Source organism: Chelmon rostratus, chromosome 6 (assembly GCF_017976325.1).
Source record: "Chelmon rostratus isolate fCheRos1 chromosome 6, fCheRos1.pri, whole genome shotgun sequence".
Lineage (NCBI taxonomy): Eukaryota > Metazoa > Chordata > Actinopteri > Chaetodontiformes > Chaetodontidae > Chelmon > Chelmon rostratus.
In genome coordinates this window covers 10007862-10028070 of record NC_055663.1, presented here as the reverse complement: position 1 = coordinate 10028070, position 20209 = coordinate 10007862, and the positions used below count along the sequence as shown (strand labels likewise).

Below are 20209 nucleotides of genomic sequence, written 5' to 3'. Positions count from 1 at the left end.
CAAATCGTTCACTGGGTGGGTTCACTGTGTAAAACAATGACAGGAAACAATTAATTTAAATAGATTTTGAAGATGTAAACATGCAGAAAAATTCAAATATATTTGTATAATTGGTGCAAGTTTTATCATTTCCAGCCTTTTTTAAAATACTTTTGAGAACCTGTAGATACTAAACAAACATTAATTTCACAATTTGGATGTGTTGATGAATGAACCCTTGTACAGGAATGGTCCCAGTCAGTTCCACACAGAGCGCATGGAGTTAAAAATCAATAAAATAGGTTTTAAATTTAGATCAGCGCGTTCACAACATAACTGTATTGGGCCTGTAAGACCTACTGTGCATATAATACCCTATTTTCTTTTCATTAAAAAAAAGTCAATTGTTTTTGTGGTTTGCACTGTTGTAATTTATTGTTCTTATTTGTACCTCCATTTGCTGTTTGCACCCCGCCTTGTGAGTTCTGAAGAGCTTCTGTAAAAGTACATTTCTCCAGTGTGAGATGAATAAAGTCTATCTAATCTAATCTAACAGCAGTACAGCGTCTGTGCAGCCCTGTCAACAAACATCCCACACCGTCCCCATGTGGCTATTACCAGCATTACATCAGGTTTGACTGTTCCACCAGCTTCCTGCCAATCATCGATGTAACCCCGCCTCTCGGTGAACCGATTGGAGGCCAGCAGGGCGCTGGAGTGACAACGAGCCAATCAAGCGGCTCTGCCTCCTGTTAACAGGGCTCATATTCTGAATGCCCTCTCCGTCACCTGTGTGTGCCACTGTTATTTATAGAAGCCTGACGATGCTGAGTGGAGCAGAGAAGAGGAAGAGAAGGAGGAGGTACCAGGGAGGAGAGGGGGAGACAGAAAAAGAAGAAGGGAGAGAGGAGTGGTGGGACTTGATGACGACCATACGTCTTGCTCTAATTGTCTCTCAGAGAGAGGGAGTCAGACAGGAGGAGGGCAGACCAGCCTTTTTTAAAAAAACATATTGATCCCATCTTTGTCTGATTGGTGGGTCTCTGAAAGAGGAAAATGGGTGAAAAGAGAAGAGGGAATGGAAGAAGGGAAGGAGCTATGAAAAGCCACAAAGAGCACACTCATGGGTTGAGGTTAAAGCAGGGGCAGCCTACATGATGAATTATGGGATTGAATATACGCCTGTAACAAAAATAGAAAACCCACATTGAAAAAAAAGGCAAATTATTATTATTATTATAAAACATGCTTTTCTGTAGGGCTGCAACTAACAATTACTTTTACTATCCAATTATGTGTTCAACCCATTGCTTAGTCAATGACATGCCAGAAAATATTTAAAGAGTTCAAGGTGTCTTCAAATATCCCGTTTTGTTAAAATTAAATAGAAAAAACAGCGGATCCTCACTTTCTGATAAACTGAATCCGGCAATTGTGCTCGATAAATGACTTCACATTTAACTTTCAGCACTATCTCTCTGTATACAGAGTGGCTGATATGAAGATCTGCATCAGCTGATCAAATGTCATGTTGCCACAGTGAATGCAGCAGGGCATCAGTTAACATGAGACTCTCAAGTGGGTGAAGACATAAAAAACAGTTTGTTCTGCCTCTGCCTGGCCGGTGTCTAAGAACAAGCAGAGCGGTCTGGCTGATAGTTTATAATAATTAAGCCTGTGATACATTTGTCATCACTGTAACTGCCCTGCCTGCAAGGGTTCACAGTGAGGGGTCAGTGCACATGAAGGCCTTCTGCTTAGATTTATGGCCTCCAGTGACATTTGACTGGGTTTTATTTGGAGGGTTCTCTCTGTTCTATATGTCGTAATGATGAAATTACAGGAGGCTTCCCAAAGGCAAAGACATGGCCAGATTAACTGCTGGGCCCCGGTGCCCTTATTGAACCCCAACCTACCACCCTCTGTACATTGCTTATGTACGTTGTGTCGCCTAAGATTTCCATCAAATCCACTGGCACACAGCAGACTGTATGTGGCAGCTTCATTATATACCCACAGACCCTGAGACCCTACAGTGCTTTTATGCTGATGCAGCACCACCTGGCCCCAAGCTTTCAGTGTGTTTTTAGAACTTTATTTAGGAACAAACTAAATAATAAAGCACTAAAAACTAGATTTAGACAGATATTTCTTCTACAAGACAGGGGCATAACATTGTTGTAGCTAATAATGCAAGACCAGCCTTTGTGGATGTTGCACTTTTTTATGCAATTCCCTGACAAAATTCCAGTTAATTAAATGGCCAACACCTAGTGACAGTTGGGGCCTCAGGGGAGCTGTGGCCCCAGGGCAGTTGCCTGAATTGCGTGTATTTGCGGCACTAAAATCTTCATTTCAGTGCCCACTGCCCTAGAATAAGAAAAACGTATGTGCCCTAACAACTAAACTTTAAGCACACGCAACCATCTTCCCGTTAAAGTATCTTTTGGACACTTACACTGACTACTACGCGTCCGATCTCATCCATGTTCATACATACATAACAGCCTGCGTGACACGCATTTTACGCACAGGGGAGACAGAGTGGGTCGGGTCTGTGTTTACTTCCGGACTCCGATTTAGACTTCGCTCAGACAGCAGCAGCTCCAGTGGAGGTTCAGGCTGTCGGCTAGCACGGTAGCCATACAAGGCTTCATGACAGAGGTTACCGGGTTGACCAGCGGCATCCCAGCAGACAAGCCTCAGTCGGCGCCACTGCACACCGGACACCGCGACTCCAGGCAGACCCGCACCGCTGCCCCGCTCTCCTTCGTGCTCAAAGTCACTCAATGCTGCACACCCGCTACCAGCTAAGAGACTGATCTGACTGTGTTACTGCCACTTCATGATCCGAGCTAGCGTAGGACCAAAACAAGGACAATCGCTCCAAGTTTAAGCGGCGTTGGTATTTGACCGGCCAGCATCCAGCAGCTGGGAGAGACACGGGCCCCGAGGAGAGCGACGGGACTCGGGGGCCAGGCAGCCAGGGCAGCGAGGGTGGTGGCTGGTTAAACTAGGGGGTCGCCTCCAGCTCCTGGTGGATTTATCCCCTGCCAGCTAACGGTAGCTAAGCTAGCTACAAACAGCGCCATGGATTGGTTAATGGGGTGAGTACAGACAGCTAACTTGCCTAGCCAGCTTACTCTCCCATGTCAGGTCAGCTGCGCAGTCTTTCTGATGCTGGCTGCAAATTCACGGCACGGTAACTGACACCACCACAGTCAGCATTAGACAGGTGCACTGTCCTGTTCAATGCTGTCAAGTTTCCACTTAAACACATTCATCTTGCCACAAGCGGGTAGCATGTTGCCTAGCTTAGCTTAGCCCTGCTAGCTTGATAGCAAAGCTGGCAACGGTCTCATGCTTCAACGGTAACGTTAAACCAGCCTAATGTTACCCAGGGCCAGGCGGTATTTTTGGGCATCTCTGTGGCCTGCAGCGATCTAGCCAACGATGGCAGCGCCCAGATTAGGTCGTGTGAATGTCTGTGTAGAGGCCAGTTTGCTATACAGGGAGCTTATTTATAGGAATGATTAACACAGCGAATGGGCTAACGCTAGCAGCCCGTCAGTCTTGCTAACGCGGTTGTGCCCGGGTTTAGTTTATTGCCGTTGCAAGGTGCGCTGGCCGCTTTTATGGGACCGACCGTTAGCAGGCATGCTAACCTCACGTTACCTAATGTGCTACCTTTGGGACCCAACAGAGGTTCCGGTGTCAACGAGCTCTCTAATGGATAATACTGCTCTCATACTTGTGAGACAGGTACATTGGAGGATGATAAATAAACATTACGCAGATGTTGGTTGATTTTTGTGAGGTTAACTGAACTGAAATGAACTGAAACTCCCTATATATTTGTCTCTAATGCGAGGTGCTTAAGGTGTTAAAAGCTTTGTGTCATCTTTGCCTTGATGTAGCAGGTGACACCTGACAGGCATTGGTATTGCTGATTTGCAACTTTCCTTTTGGTCCGGGTGACGACTTTGTTTGAGAGCTGGTGCTTAGTGAAACTGAATGAGATTCGTCTGTGTCACTCTGACACCTGCTTCTCAGCCAAAGGTCAAGGCCATGATCATTGCATTCAGAGTGAACCTGTGACATCGGTGCGTGATAAGAGTAACTCACCAGTCCAGTCTGCTGTCGTAGAACTCAAATGTGTTATCTTGCATTTACTTAGGCCCGTGAATTTGTTATGCAAACTTGAAGGCATGACATTGTCTGATCAGAACATGAGTCGTATTTGCCTGCAAGTGAAAGGGGGGCTGAATGAAATTGCAGTCCCATGCGTGTTTGTAATTTCCTTTCTAGATGCATATGGGTAAGCTTTAATTTCACCCTTGCGATGCGTAATTCTGAAATGCAGTGGGATCAGACGTGTTTCCAAACAGGAGAACATCAGGTCTTTTGCGCAAAAGGTTTGGACTTGCACACTAAGGTGTGTCACTATGGTGAGGTTATTCTCTTTGCTGACTGGCTATCAGGTTGGCTCTCTGGCTGCAGCTCTTTGTGAGCAGATCAGGGTTGAGGAAGGGTGGAGGCATGTTGTTAGGGGTGTTTCTACACTAAGTAACATTTTGGCTGAGAGATAACGGTGCCTCTTGACCCCCAACCAGACTACGAGTGGTTTACTATAATTTCCTTTTTTTTGTCTAACTGGTCTGTCTGTTATGTTTGCAGGGTATCTGAGAGAATACTGACTTCATTGAAATTTGACAGATAGTTAAACCATTGGCAAAGGAAGACTCAGAATGAAGTGTTTTAGATGCAGAGAGCAAAACCTCATTGCCACTTATACATTTGTTAACATTTTCAGTCATAACTCCCAAACTGTGAGCTGTATGAGCAAAAATAATTTTCATGGCACTGCTTGGTTCAACATGTATCTATGTTTGTCCTGTTCATATTTATTTTTTGTTTTGGGGCCACAAATTTAATCCAACCTTGGTAAATTTTGATGACCCTAACTAAAGTTGTCATGTGTTTTTGTATGCATGGCCTGTTTCACAAACCTGTTTCACCATCTTGGTGTAGGTGTTTACTCCCTGAGAGCTTTCTTGTAGTTTTTTTTTCTCCTCCTTCTACTTGTTTTCCTGGTTTTGGTAACTGGTTCTTGCATTGACTTGTCTCAAGTTGCATCAGTGCTCTCAGTTTTGACGTGTGATTTATAGGTCTTAACCTACTCTTCCCTTTTCCTCTCAGTCACTCACGACAAATAATAATCATTTTTTTTGCCCTAACAGTTGGTGCTGTCAGACCTAAACTGGTTTTCTTAGTGATTTGTTAGGAATTCAAAGCAACACCCAGTTACGTCTCAGTGTTGGAGGAGTTGAGGAAGAAGAAGAACATATGAGTAAAAGAGAAGGCCACCATCTGTCTGCACTGCAGTCAGGATTATCATAGATGTTACTAAATGTAGTTGGTAGTAATTCACATTCTCCATCGTAACAAAGATGTTGAATCTTTTTTGTAGAGTCACTTTCTTTAAATAAGTCACATTTCACGTTCTAAACTCTGACAGAAAAATGAGGCAAGCTTATATATAAACTAGAATATAAAATTGTTTTTTCATGACAAGTCAAGTAGGGTATCTGCAGTGTGTTAGGGATGCACTGATGTTGATACCAGTATCGGGTCAGACGCTGTGCTCGTGTGCTTGTAATTGCAATCATAAAACTATTCCGGTAAACCAGTACAGCATCACCTTATGGCAACGTGGCATTAATGTGTCGTCAGTTGAGCAGGTGGGTGGAGGAGGAGCAATGTCAACAGTTTGGAGATAGTTTAAGATAAGCAGTGATGATAAAAGTAGAGCACACTATGCTCTGTTACATACAGTTGTCAAGAGGAGGGGTGAAAAGTAGCTCCTTTAACAAGAAAATTGATAAAATATCTGTATAAAAAAACAACTCAGTGCAGAGTTCAGAGGTTTGCTAATGCTGATGACCAGCCGTTGTCAGTGGTAGGCAAATACGGGACTTCGTCATCTTCTCTGTATACTGGAGTCAATGTATGAGATACCACATCACAGAAATCTTATTACCAGACACTCTCTCATCGAGCAGGAGTGGGCTCTGGGAATATTCAGGTCTGAATATGAGCTCTCTCCTCGACTATCAGGTTAACACCCTTTGAGGAGTTAAGTGCTAGGAGGGGAGGGTTCAGTCACACTTTAGGAAACAAATGAAATGTTGTTTCTGATGTTTTTGATTTTGTCAGAGAAAGAAATTCTGAAACTGATCACATTTGTCAGTGGATGGTTCAGTAATAGTAGGGGGTGGACTTGATGTGCAACTTACTGCATGGATGAGGATTCTGTACCAGTCTACACCAAACTCCCACAGAACCTCCTAAAAGGAGGCAGAGGTGCCCAAAGGATGAAAATATGCCAGACGCTCATGGAGCATTTGAAGTAATCTTTATAAAACACAGCCACTCCACCTTCCCGTCCTGAATGTCTAGGCTTGTTTAGATAACAGTAGCCAACATTTCAACCAGCGGCACAGTATCCAGTGTTGCCTGGAGTCGACAACATCTGCCGTGTTTGGTTGTAGATTTAAGCTCCTTAATTGTAGTATGGAAGTAGCACAAGTAATACAAACATGCAGCATATGTTTGTTGCTGGGGGTGCAGCCCGCCCTCCGAATGGGACAAGGCAGTAGCAGGGGAAACCCTGGTATCATCTACTGACAACCAAGACTGAGTAATCATAAAAAAAAAATCAACTTTATGGGAAGTAATAAAACTATTGCAAATAAAAGCTTTGTTCCCTAATGGGCGTACATTTTGGAGGCAAAGGAGGAGGGAGAGGTGCTAAATTAGGCTGCCACTCAGTATGAGTTAGGACTTAATAATAGTTAGATCTGAGTGAGGAAGGGTTGTAGGGCCTGTGATTTAAGCAGTGATTACTAGAATATTGGCTGTTAGTCAATTATTAGAGAGTTTATGTAAATGGAGATAAAAGTTGGTTGTTAAAAGTCTCATAAGCTTCTTATTTGGGTGAAAGCTGTCTTTCCTGAGGAGGTCTCCCCTGCAGAATGAGTCAAGGTGGCTAACAGTTACAGCACAGATGTTTGCCAACCAGCTATACTTGGTCTAAACAGCAGGGGTATCTGTGCATCCCTATAATGTGTTATTAATGTCAGCTGTCTATTTAGCTAAAAAGACTTTTCTGCACTCACCAAGACTGAAAGCGTTTCTGCATGTTAAAGCCGCACGTTGTCTATTGTTTATATACGCGGGCAAGGTGTGGGCATGTGAGCGGATTGCACTGGAAGCAAGCAGGCATGCGTCCAGCGTGCATCACTGACAGAGTGGAGTCTGTGAATGAGTTAACCAAGCGTGTAATCACTCTGAATACAGACCCAGGGTGAAGGACACCGCAGCAAGGACCGATGGGGGAGGGAGGGAGGGAGAGAGAGAGGGGGGGTGGGGGGGGTGGGGGGGGGGGGGGTGGGGGGGGGGTGGGGGGGGGCTCAAGGATGATGGAAGTAAAGAGGGATGGAGTGGTGAAAGCAGCTGATTCTGGGAGGAATGTGCAGATGAAGAGAGAGAAAGGAAGGAAGAAGTGTGATGAATGAAAGAATTTTAGGCCAATGGATGAGATGGGAAGGATGGCGGAAGGGGATAAGAATACTTTTGATGGAATGGTTGATTAGGGAGAAAAATGGAAGAAATTAGCAGGTGGGGAGGAGGGGTGGAGTAGTTGATTGGAAAGATGAAGCTCCACTGGGAATAAAATGGAGGTCTGTAGCAGATGACAAGCACACGATGCCCCACAAATGGTGGATAGATTGAAAGGAGATGCAGACAATGATAAGAGGACTTAAAGAAGGTGACAAATTCATGAGAACAGACTTTGCAAGACGGAATACGTTTGCAATGTGTTTGCAAACTTCATTCGGACCCTCGGTGTGCAGCATGTCTATTTCAAACAGAGAGCATTATCTCAGAGCTGAATGACCTCATCTGTCCCGAGTCAGAGTCAGACAGGACGTTAAATCACCGGGGAGATGCGCGACGGCTAAATGTGTCTTTTTCCTGCCGGGTGAAGTGGGCAGGCTTTGACAGATGTTTAATCCCCTTTGCTTTTCAGTGATGGATCGGTAATGCTGCACGAAGAGCGAGAGAATGGAAGCGACTGCAGCTAAGTGGAGTGGCGCTTTAGGCTGTTAGGCCTGAGCAAAGAGCCAGATTTAATGTACACTTATCTTGCAGTGCATCACCTGTGACTTCACGGTATATAGGCAGCGTATCATCATCCTGCATCATTGGGGTAATGCCAGAAATAGTTTGAAAGATTCCAGTAATGGCGGTCTTGCTTTTTGCATCTTCTCAGTTTGTGGATGACAGGTTTTGGACATGATGTTTACATTGAACACTGATATGTTTGGCTTGGTTTGTAGAGAGAAAGTGCCACCTTTCCTTAAAAGAAGATAGTGAAAGATCCTGGTATTGAAAAATTTCAAACGACACCAAGTACAGCTTCAATCAGATGGCATTTTGTGTGGAGATTTGTGAGGCCTGTTCTGGAAAGCGTGTCAGAATGCCTTTGAAGCAGCCGAGCCACTCATCCGTCAAGAATCGATGCGCACTCGTCTCTTCCTCTTCGACCTTTCACGGCACCAGCTAAGATTGTTCAAAACAAAGGACGAGAGTGAAGACAGCGTCAGGTGATTGGTCTGATGGCAGATGGGGATTCACGACAACCACACATAGGCTGAACTTCCTCTGCTGTAGAGCATTTTCTCCACCATTTGTGTCCCGTTAGCACGTTTATTTCAAAACTCTCATGACCGCTGCAGTTAGACATGAATGAGGTTTATTAGACTATTTCTTAGATTAAAACCAAACAATCTCAATGGTCAGATTGTTTTCTGCAACAGTATTTGATCATATATGACCGTGAAACTTTCCTGTGGAGTCAAATCATTAAAAGGTTTCAACAGCTTCTGGCTGACTGTGATTAATTTAGCTGATTTTAAATTCTAAACAAGCCACTTTGGATCAATTTGCTATCTGTTGAGCAACAACAGTGCAGGAAGTGGTCTGGATATGTATATGAACCCTGATGTCACTGCTCCTGCTGGTGTCTTCTCCCCAACAACAGCCGTAGAGTATTGTTGTATTTAGAGGCACTCAACATGCCAAAAGGTTAACTGGAACAAAGATGAAACATTTAAAGTAACCGATGACCATAACATGCCATTGTAGTATCATTAAAGTATGCAACGGCCTCCTGTGTCTCCACATTGAGGTTGTCATAACCCTTCAAATATGAATTTACAGTTGGGGAAAAACCTCTGTCTGACAGGAAGTACAGTGGTAGATGTAGTGGAGAAATTATGTCTTTCAAACAAAGAAAAAAAGTCAGTCGCAGAAATGTCTCTATTTGCATATCAACCGATCTGTGTATGCGGCCCTCAACCCGAGCTTGAGAAACTCTGTGGTAGCACTTCAGCTAATGGTGGTTGTAGTTTCATTCTGAGTGTGCGTGTTTGAGCAACATCCCTTTTGTGCTTTTGACTCGCTCTGCATGTATATGTACATGTTCCCAATGGGGATTTTTGCACACTGCAACCCTGTCCTCATGCAACCCACTGCCTTATTTCCATCCCCATACACACACACGCTATTGCACACAGCCTCAGCCCAGGTGGCTGTTTCCGCTGCTCGCACCGCAGATGCAGTGCTGATAATAGGCCGTGACAGATGAGCAGACATCATTTCAAAGCAGTCACCTGCTCAAGAATAGAAACTAACCAACAGTGTCACCGTGTTGCTTGGTCTAGACTAGGGTGGAGTGTGACTTTGCTGCCTTTTTTCTAACTTTACAGTGTTTCTCTGGTAGAAGGTTTTGCTGTTAGGACTGACCTGAGGGCGGTTTAGCAGTCAGCTTACCAGAAGGTCTCTGTGCCCACCAGGGACAGAGCTCTTAACTAGCTTGTTACTGTTCGAGCTTCTGTTGGCTCTCTGTGTGTCAGAGTCCACGGTAAGAATCCCTCCCCATTAAGAATCAGTTTATTTTGTCTGGCACTGAAGCTGCTTTATAACTACACACCCAAGGCAGCCCAGGCCAAGACGTTAAAGACCACGTAAGCCGGCCAAACCTTTAATGAGAGTAACGTGGTGTCGTTTTACAAATTCACCTTGTGTTGTGAGTGGCTGTTAGCCCAGCATCTCAGCACACATTGGCTCTCCACAGCACCCAACCCTGAGGAAGAAGAAGGTGACTTCCTTTGACTATTGGTCTTAGGTGCATAACTTATACAAACAGTTTCCAAAGAGGGGTTTGGATCACTCAAAGATCAGAAAAGTATGAACCTCTTTTAGATGCGGTGCAATCAAGTTTAGTTATACTCACATAGTAACTTAGAGACTGTCAGAGAGGTGTTGACTCAACTCTGTGAAAGTGGATTCTGATGAACTGCATACTTTGAAATGCTAATTCGTGCTCTATTTGCATACAAAGGGGAGGAAATATTAGAAACGTCCCTTAATATAGCGCACACCAGCCCAACCTGAAAACAAGAGGCTCAATCATTGCCCATACGGTTGCTTTAGCAACCCATTTTTACACAGAATCAACAACAAAAATGAAAAGTTTCAATCAGTATTTCTAGCAGGGAATGCCTGTTGGATTGCAATCAGTTGTGCAGTCAATGTTTCAGTCATCATTGCTTTATATCCCCCAGTTTTTCAGTTGTAGCCAAGATCAACGCTGTTCTGCTTTAATGCAGCTAGGCCCTGGCCTTGGGCTCAGCGGCACGCCCCGGGCTATTCTACCGTGATGTGCTGCCGTGCTGAGGGACTGGCTGGATGACAAGAAGGCTCGATGGGTTGTTTACTCCCCAGAAAGGGCATTTTAGTCACTTTCAACCCTACAAGTGACTTCACTCCCTTGCTCAGTTTCTCTCTGTCTGTCTCTCTGTCTCTTTCCTTTGCTCCCTCTCTCTCTGTCCCTGTGCCTCTGTCTGTCTCTCTCTCTCTGTCTCACTCTGTCTCTGTCTCTCTCTCTGTCTGTCTGTCTCTCTGTGTCTCTTTTCTTTGCTCCCTCTCTCTGTCTCTGTGCCTCTCTCTCTCCCTCTCTCTCTGTGTTTCTCTCTCTTTCTCTCTCTCTCTATCTCTCTGTTTCTCTCTCTTTCTCTCTCTCTCTCTCTCTCTCTCTCTCTCTCTCTGTTTCTCTCTCTCTCTCTCTCTCTCTGTCTCTCTCTCTCTCTCGGGATGCTGATGTGCAGAGACGTTTGCGTGCTTGACTGCTGCCCGAGCTGGACTGTTCTGCTGCAGAGAGCAAGGCAACCTCAGCCCTCTCTGAGAAATGTTTAACAACAAAAGCTAGCAGGGGTGTTGGCTGTATTTGTAGCTGAGCATGTAGGAGGATAGCCTATGTTCAGTGTAATATTGTACAGGCTCTCTCATGCTAGTTTTTTTTTTTTTGTGCTTTCTTCTTCGTGTGACTTTGGGTGAGGGACAAAGGCAGTAATACAGAGCTGGAGGGGCTAAAACAAGTCCTCAGCTCCTCTCTTCGACATCAGCCGCTGCTCATCAGGTCTCTGTCGTTCATTTGAGTTACACCTTGAGCAAGTACTTGATGTGGTAGCAACCACAGCCAGTAGCTCCAGCACACCAGTGTGTCTGCAATCCATACAAAAAGATCTGCTGTTTGTCTTCCCTTAAGTGATGTAAAACTACAAAATCTTACCAACTAATTTAAGGTTAGTTGCAGTGCAAACTTGCTGGCCACCGCAGAAAAGGTCTGATTGAATGATAAGTGTGCCTTCCTCAGGCTTGAAGGCACAATACTGTATCATGGAGTGTTTTTAAGACATTAGTGTACATCATTGAGGGCGCTATAAAGGCTCTATTGAATGCCTTTTTAAGGAGGCAAATAGCCTGGGTACAAGAACACACACATACATAGACACGCTCCTGAGTGAATACTGCTGTACTCTCTGGTTTGTCTCCCGAGACGCCACTCTCTACTTCCCTGTCTTCCCTTCCCTTTCTCTGAGGCAGGGACATGGAGAGGCCCAGAAACAAATGTGATACCAGAATGACTCGGCAGTTTGCCTTTCACTGAATATGCATAAGTGGATAATTGGAGAATCCAAATGCATGGCTGTATTAAGCACTTTTGCGAACACTTGAGATGGAAACTCTTGCTAGGTATGGTGTTTTTAGCCCCCCCCCTTCCTTTTTTTTTTGCTGCTATGTTTGAGTGAAGATGGGGTTTCGAAAGCCTGAGCACAGTACATGCTCTGTGAGTATAGTGCAACCCAACACTGTGATGGATCAAGAGGCTGCAAATGCAAACCAACTCCAACCTGAGCTGTGTTTGTGAAGCTTCTCCACCCACTCAAATAGGTCCTGACCTGTTCTAGAGCTTGAAAAGGCTGCATTTCACAATGTCAACTGTGCAGTTTGCTGACATTTAACCAGCAGCCTCTTATGCATACGGTGAGGTAACCACTTAGCGCACAGTAGACCTCATTTTTATGTAAAGCGCCTGATATTTGGAGATGTATTGATCTCCTGACCCACTTTGTTCTTGCTTTCACTTTGAAGATGTTCTCCTCATTTTGGCCACACTGTTGTTGTGTTGCTGCTGGTACGGCCTGGGGTGTCATTGTGTGTGTGTGTCACCTCTATTTTACTTGGCAGGAGATAGGCACCATGCTGTGGCTGTGTTTGCTCTTTTGTAATGCTCTGGGCAGCCCTGCCCGGTGCACACAACTGGCACTGCACTCAGATGGAGAGACTAGGCAAAAGAAAAGACTGACAGAGGGCGGGAACAGTCACGACTAATCAGCTGCTCCATCTCGCTCTCTCTCCCCTTCTGTATCTTGTTATCCCTCAAAAGAGGACATTTTCACTCAAAACATGTTGTTTAAGTTCAGGTTAACACTGCCACACAGATCCTGGACTTGAACTGGCTCATCCAGCAGCAGGACGACCTCCACAGGCCTGGGAGCAGCTACTGCTCTGTCAGAGAGTATCATAGTCATGGACCGCTGCCAGCTAGAGCTGTCTTAAGATCAGCTAAAATAAGTTGAACCCCCTGCAGCAGGATTTCGGGTTGTTGATGCCGTCCACCCACAAGGGACCCTCTGCAGAACATTTGGATGCATTTATTTCAGGACCGGTCTTTCAGAATCAATTCTGGCTATAAATGATCTTTAATGATACCTTTCGTCTTTCTAAACATTAAAATGTGCAAACATGGCTTGGTTTAAAATATTTTGTGATAAAAGAATACAATGAAACACTTATTTGCTTTAGCTATACAGTTCTTGCCTTGTAGCTTATTAACATACTTGTGTGGTTGCTGGGATGGTTCCACTTCAGGTGATGGTTCAGATTTGTTGTGTTTTCGCTTTAGGTCTGCACCAACTGATGGCATGTTTTGCTGACCGTCTTAGTGCTTCATCATCACTTTTGAGATCCAAACCACTTTCATATAATTGACGTTGTGTTTCCTTTTTGTCAACAATGTCTTCTGCTTTAAAGGATGACAAGAGTTCACTTTCAGCACATTAGCAGAAAGTGTGGCTCAGAAAACAAACCAGGTGTGGATTAAGAGGCGGAAGATGTCGCATTTCTGCAAGTTTATGTTCTGCAGCGGTTTGACAAATTGATCATACTGTCTCCCTTTTGTTGCACTTGTGGATAATCAGCATTGTCGTTGTAGGAAATGGGTGTGTGCTTTGACATGCAAGTCGAACACTTTAGACTGACTGTTGTTGTGTTTATTTCTGCTGTGTGATGGGCTGTTAGATGAATCCATATCGAGTAAAAAAGTTTATCATAGCTTTAATGATTTTAATGAGATCACTTCATTGCACAGCTCTAGGCAGAAGCACTTTTACAAGCAATCAACACATTTCTGTCTCTTTTTATCATAAGCTTCTGAATGTTTTGATCTAAATGTGGTGGTAATACCAAGCAAAGTGGCACACATGTAATTCTGGTCAGTCAATTTAGGGAAATATTAAATAGACATCTTTGTGTGAATGATCATCTCTGCCTGTTTGTCCCTGAGGTTGATATACTTCATAAAAGCTTTATAATTTCCTCTGACTTTAGTGGGCACACTCTTTATTGCAGGTGAATTGGGGCACCTCAATTACAAGCTTCCACTGACATGGTGTTGTTGTTTGCACCACAACCTAACCGCATCATGTCTTATTTTCCACCAAACTTCATTTAAATCTGATCAGAAGTTTTTCAGTCGTCTGGCTAACCAACAGACAAACAGGACCAACTGCATACTTTCCTTGACTGAGGCAATAAAATGAAGAGTTGGGATGTGAAATGTAGAGATTAAAATGGGCAGATGGGGTACTGGAGCAGTGCAAAACAGAGAAACAGAGGAAGAGAGGGCAGCTGATGAGGAAGGCAGCAGGAGAATACAGAGAATATGGGTAAAGAGCGAGGGAAGGAGGCGCAGAGGCGATAGATGAGATATGGTGATAAAAGGGAAGCTGCAACAAGGGTCAGCGAGCTAGATTAGAAACAGTAGAGGTCTGCAATAGAGGACTGAGAGGGAGATTTAACATCAGGGGCTCAGGCCGCCGGCAACAGAGAGAGAGAAATGGGGTTTGGAGCCGCGTGCAGGTCAGAAAGGGAGGGAGCTGGATCTTGCATTCATTATTTTGATTCCCAACACCTTCAAAAAGATTGTGAGCGTTTGCCCAGCAGAGCAGTAGGTCATCATTCATCGGGTGAGATAAGAGACCTAATTTGTCTGGGAGGAGGAAGCCTTTAAGTCTGGGTGGTTTTATTTGTTTTTCACCAAGATGTGGTCAGCACCCTCGGGTGAGGCTTTGTAGTGAGCTGCTAAATCTGTGCAGAGCTGGTGGGCTGCTAGCGTTGGCGTAAGCTTGCTAGGTTTGTCCTTGGTGGCTGAGGCTAGGCCGCTAGGCTGGTCTGAACTGTAATTGGATTAGAGATCTCTGCGTTGCATCAGGCTAAGCAAATCGAGTATACACACACACACACACACACACACACACACACACACGCCTCAGGGAGCCAAGTTCATCTCAGAACTCGAGGCTGTACTCCTCCTCCTCCTCATTTTTGCCTCTCAAACTTTCTTCTTTCCTCAGCATCCCACTATAGTCTTTATCTCCCTCCCCTTCCCCCTGGCTCTTATGTATATGTGTAGTGTGTATGTGCATGCACAGTATATGGATCAGTCCTGTGCCATGGATGCCCTCTCTTCACAGGACTACAGAAGTCGCACCAGAGCCCATGCTGACAACACCGAGAGAATGAAAGAGTAAAATAATAATTATAATGTGACGCCTCATACTGAACATGATAGATTTCAATATGAAGGTGCATTTACGGAATACTTCGAGAATGGAGTGAGGGAGCTGCTCTTCACCTTTTTTCAACTTCCTGTTGAGCAGCTTTGAACAGGAAGTAGCAGGTGATGTCATGGGTGGTGTGCATCCTGGTTGCCTCATTTACCCCTCTAAACCTTGTTGTGTGCAGTGACTTAATCTTCACCAACTGGGAAGAACTGGAATAGAGCTCATGATGAGTTGTACTGAATTCTTTAAACTCAGGTTAACTGGGTACAGTGTGTCTTTCATTCTGTTTATTTGTTGTCTGTCTCACTCAGATTTTAGTAATTTTGCTGGTGCTGCTACCTTTGAGAGGTCACAATAGATGAATGAGTAGGGAAAAGTAAATTCCCTGTTCATTAACATTGCCAGCAACATTATAGTAATCACGCTCCTCATGATCAGTACAACAGAGCAAGTGCCAGGAAAAGAAAATAAAACTAAAACAGTCACTGCCTTGCCTGCCAAGGAAGAAGCAGGGCACTGAAAGGTGTCATGTGTTACTGCTCACTGTAACACATGAGCAGGGTGTGGTGAGGTGCGTTGGACAGGTTTTAACAAGAGGCTGGCTTGCTGAAGAGAAGGCATGAAGAAAGGGAAGAGACCAAAGTTCAGCAGCTCACAGGAAGATGTGCAAGACATTTTTAGGTTTTTTCTTTCCACGAATGTATTTGTGCATGCATACGTGTGTTAACACTCGTGTAGCACATGTGGATGCGGTTGAGGCGAGAAATGAAACGGCAGCGAGGCAGTCAGTAAGATTAGAGGGAGACAGCGATAGAACCGGCTTAATAGATGGCAGGCCAGCACCAGCGGACATATGTTTCATATGTGTCCGCTGACGACCCTGGCTCTGATCTGCACATATGGCCTGTACATCTCTTCAACTTCCTGCCACCATGACAGCCAAGGGAGGGAGGGAGTGGACAGCATGTGCGAAAGAGGAGGAAGGTGTAGCTCTAATGTGGGGTGATCTTAAAACGAGGTGTGTCCTTGTTTTAAAGAGTTGATTAAGTGTAATTGATGCAAAGCGTGCAGATCCACACCCAGCAGTTATCATTCAGTGCCGAGGCTTCAAACCTGTCCAACCGAACAGCAGCGCTTTAGACTTGAACATTTTTTCCAAAGCTAATATTTCTTGTTTTACAGCAAGTTTTCCCACAGGTGTTTACAGCGGAGGTGGGTTCATCTCCACTGAACTAATGAGCTAACAGCAGAAGAAATTAGTGCTGAAGACCAAGGCTGCACCTCATGATTTCTTTCATCAGCCAGTTATTTGTTTAATAACTCGATGATTCATTTAGTTTTGAAAAATATGGAAAAATAGTTTTTAAGAAGTCTGTTGCATTTTTCTAAAGCCCAAGAAGTTGTCAAAACCAAAGCGTCAGAAGCTAAATCCAGCAATGTTTTGCCATCTTTGTTTGGAAAATTGCATTGAATAATCGATTATTTAAAAATACTATTTACTACTATTTCTTTCAACACCACTTAAGACTAGAGATGTTCTCAGTGACTGAGAAAAATATTGACCGAAAAATATTGCATCTAGTATAAAAGCTATTTGAAACCACATCCCATTCTTCAATAACCAAAATTGTCTTTTAAATGCTGCTGAAATGTGTGCCACCATGTATTATGAACATTGCACATCATCACGTGATTTAAATGCGTACATTAATAAAATAAAGATTGTAAATTTAACTGAGTAGTATTTCTGGTGTGAGCTAGCCAGGGCAGCAACATTTAACCAACTAGTCCAGTATTGGCAAACATCCCTTTGAAGACTTACATTTTTTAGGTCAAGCTTTCATATCCATCAACAAGATTTTAAGTGACTGATTATATATTTTAGATGGGTTAAGTTAAACGTAATGCCTTTTGAATAATATACAAACACAAAAGCAAATCCATCCTGAAGGTGAAGCAAATGTTAAAATTGCAGCAGCTTTTACTTTCCGTGCTTGCAGGATGCAACATCAACATCTGCAGATCGAACACAGGCCACTTTGTTGACAGCCTGCCGCAGCCTGCTAAACACTAATGCCTGAGTTTGTGAGTGTGTTACAAGCCAGCTCTGTGAGGTGCTTCACATCTAAAAAAGGATGTGGAGGAGGGAGATGTTTTCCAGGGAACAGTTTGACTTGGAATGAAGGCAAAGGGATAACAGACCGGGCGCTGGTGCTCAGGGTCGTCTGACTTCCGCTGCTGGGAGCTGCTGACTGGGCCTCCCAAGAGTGAGGCGGGAGAGCTCAAGGCTGGACACAACACAGCACTAGAGACCGTCTTGCGATGTGATCAAATGATCTGTGTTGCCATTCTGACCCATGAGTACTCAGTGGTCATTACTACAGTGTTACATGAGTGCTGACTGATTACTCATGTAATAATGCAGTAGGGTAAGAAATGAGTGAGGTGTCGAAACCAGATGGAGAGATGGAGGTTTTTCTTTCTTTCGATCTGGAGTGCTGTACTTTGGTGGAGAGGGATTGCATCTTTTAGAGAAACAGCAGTGGCACAGTGCTATGTGAAGCCAAGTATTTTGTGCTACCAAATGTCGGCGTGTCTGTGCCACAGCTTCTGTGGGCACAGCATGCACAGTACATAAATGTATGAATGTGCAGTAAACGGAGAGACGGTTGTTATACAGTTATGGTGCTGCTTCAGCTGGTGTTTTAAGGGGCTGGCTGTCATGCAGGCAGAGTTCTACCTACAGCACAGACGTGGAAAAGTTCCTGTAAATTAACCCTACAGTGTTCAGTGTGGCTGCCTGGTTCACATCATTGTTTTTTGGTTTGTGTGAATTATTACATTTGCAACTGAAATACTGATTATGTTTGCAGCTTATGTTATACGACTTGAGGCAGTATTTTTCCTGTTTGACAGTTAGTCACATTTTGCAGTGTGTAGCACAATTTGTACTCTTTTATAACTCTGTTTGGACTCATGGTTTTTTGAATTGTCTAAACTAGAGACCAGGATTTGGAGTGTTTTTGTTTAGGAGTCATTGAATAGAGCTAATTAATGTTATTTTTCTGTCTTAAGATATGCTCCCTTATATTGACAATACAGTGAAAATAGGTGGAATCGTGTTTTGAGTTGAGTATGTCTTTTTAATTTTGTAATACTGTGATATAATACCATTACTGTAAAAAAATAAAAAAATAAATACAGTGATATAAACTTGTATCATATTGCCCACCCCTACAATGTAGCAATGATTTGGAATTGACCCTTTGTTTATCCCGTCCACATACCTGTGAAGTTTCATGCATCTTGTACAGTTGTGACGCTATCACGGTAAAAATCTGTCCACATAAAGACATAAACACCTGGCAAAGTAGTTAAAACCTCTCCTGTGTAGTTACTACTACAATAGGTGTCTCCATGAGCACATTTTATCATGATGACACACAAACACACAGACTCACAGGGTGAAAACAGTAGCAGCCATGCTGTCGCGACTGGCAAACACAAGGTGCACAACAGACAACTTGACCCCTGTCACGCCCCTGATAGCCCTACGAGGAAGTTTGTGTATCTTACAGAGGGTTTTTGTGCTTGTATGAATGCTGTCCCACACGCAGTCCACTGAATTTAACTACAACACAGTCAATGTCTGGCATGATGACACAGCATTGGCCTTTTCTCCTGTTTTTGTATTGTGCTCCGAGCCACAGACCTGCTGAACGTGACCTTCCTGAAAATCTTTTTAATCAGCGGTGGTCCCTGAGCTGGGTGGCTCATGATAAACACCAACAGCCTAGTAGCATTTGGACCTAGGTTAAAAGCTAGCTGTGTTTAAGACTGGCTGTGAACAGCTGTATTATGAGGAGTCCGGCCGTGGGAGCGGGGCCAGCAGCCCACTTTGCCACAGTTTAATCCAGGAAGCCAGGGGAAGGAAGGAAAGACTTCTCACCATCACAGCTAACTCAATCTGTCTATGGTGTATGACAAGTTAGAATGTGAGAACCATACTGTATCTGTCTGTTTCTACAATATCATCCACTGTTTGATCACACAAGGTACTTTGGTAATTGGTGGTAGACAGACTGGATTTAATTGACTTGGCGTGTAAGTCTGTTCTGCCTTCCCCTTCTTTCCGGTTTCATCCTTTACCTCCAGTTTTATCTTCCCAGCCTTGTTTTCTGCTAGCTGTCTGACCCATACTCCCAGAAGAGGTTTTCTACTCACAGTAGCTGCCTCGCACTGGAAGCCAGAGTGGACTGATTCATATATCAGGGGGAGTGTGCAGAGCAGAACAGGCTACTAAAGATTAGAGGTGAGAGGAGTGTGCTGCTGATTTATTACCAGCCGTTAGCTGGTTAAATGAGGCTAAGTGAGCAGGCCATACCGGGGAGGTGAGATAGAAGAGATTAGCCACAGAAAGAGCGATGGGGGGGAGAAGATCTGTGAAGCGAGCACTGACTCCTGACCTCCTGTCTTTTGCATACCGTGTCTCTTTATCTTCTCTCCTCGTCCCCTCTCTTCATCCCCGGCTCCTCCCTGCAAGTAGCTCATGTTGCCTCTGCAAGGCAGTGCTGGTTATACTGAGGCTTTTTGACATGTGGCCAACAATGTTCTCTGTGTTGTCTAATTATTATGCTACAAGTTAGTGCTTGTCATTATCACTGACAGCGCTGCTTGTTCTGTGTGCAACACTGGCTTGGTCATATTCACATAACTAATAGACCTCATGTCAAAACATATCCAGTTTTGAAAGTGAAATGGTTTGTAATTTGCCGTGAGGGACTTAATTTGAATATCCGAGTGTGAACAAAGGTTCAGATGTCTATCATGAGCCACAATAGGGAATCATTGCAGCTCTGTTTACAACTGTTAATCAGCAACTATTCTCATAATGGATAAATCGTTTCAGTCGCCTT

General features: G+C 44.1%; 1 protein-coding gene across 1 annotated transcript in view; it reads left to right on the top strand.

Moving 5' to 3' along the window:
* The first annotated feature begins 2580 nt into the window (after positions 1 to 2580).
* Positions 2581 to 20209, top strand: part of mob2a (MOB kinase activator 2a) — a 64747-nt gene continuing 47118 nt past the window's right edge. Inside the window, exon 1 of the mRNA XM_041938520.1 lies at positions 2581 to 3086. Within this exon, the coding sequence (XP_041794454.1) occupies positions 3070 to 3086 (17 nt within the window). The 5' untranslated portion in view covers positions 2581 to 3069. The remainder of the gene's footprint in view (positions 3087 to 20209) is intronic.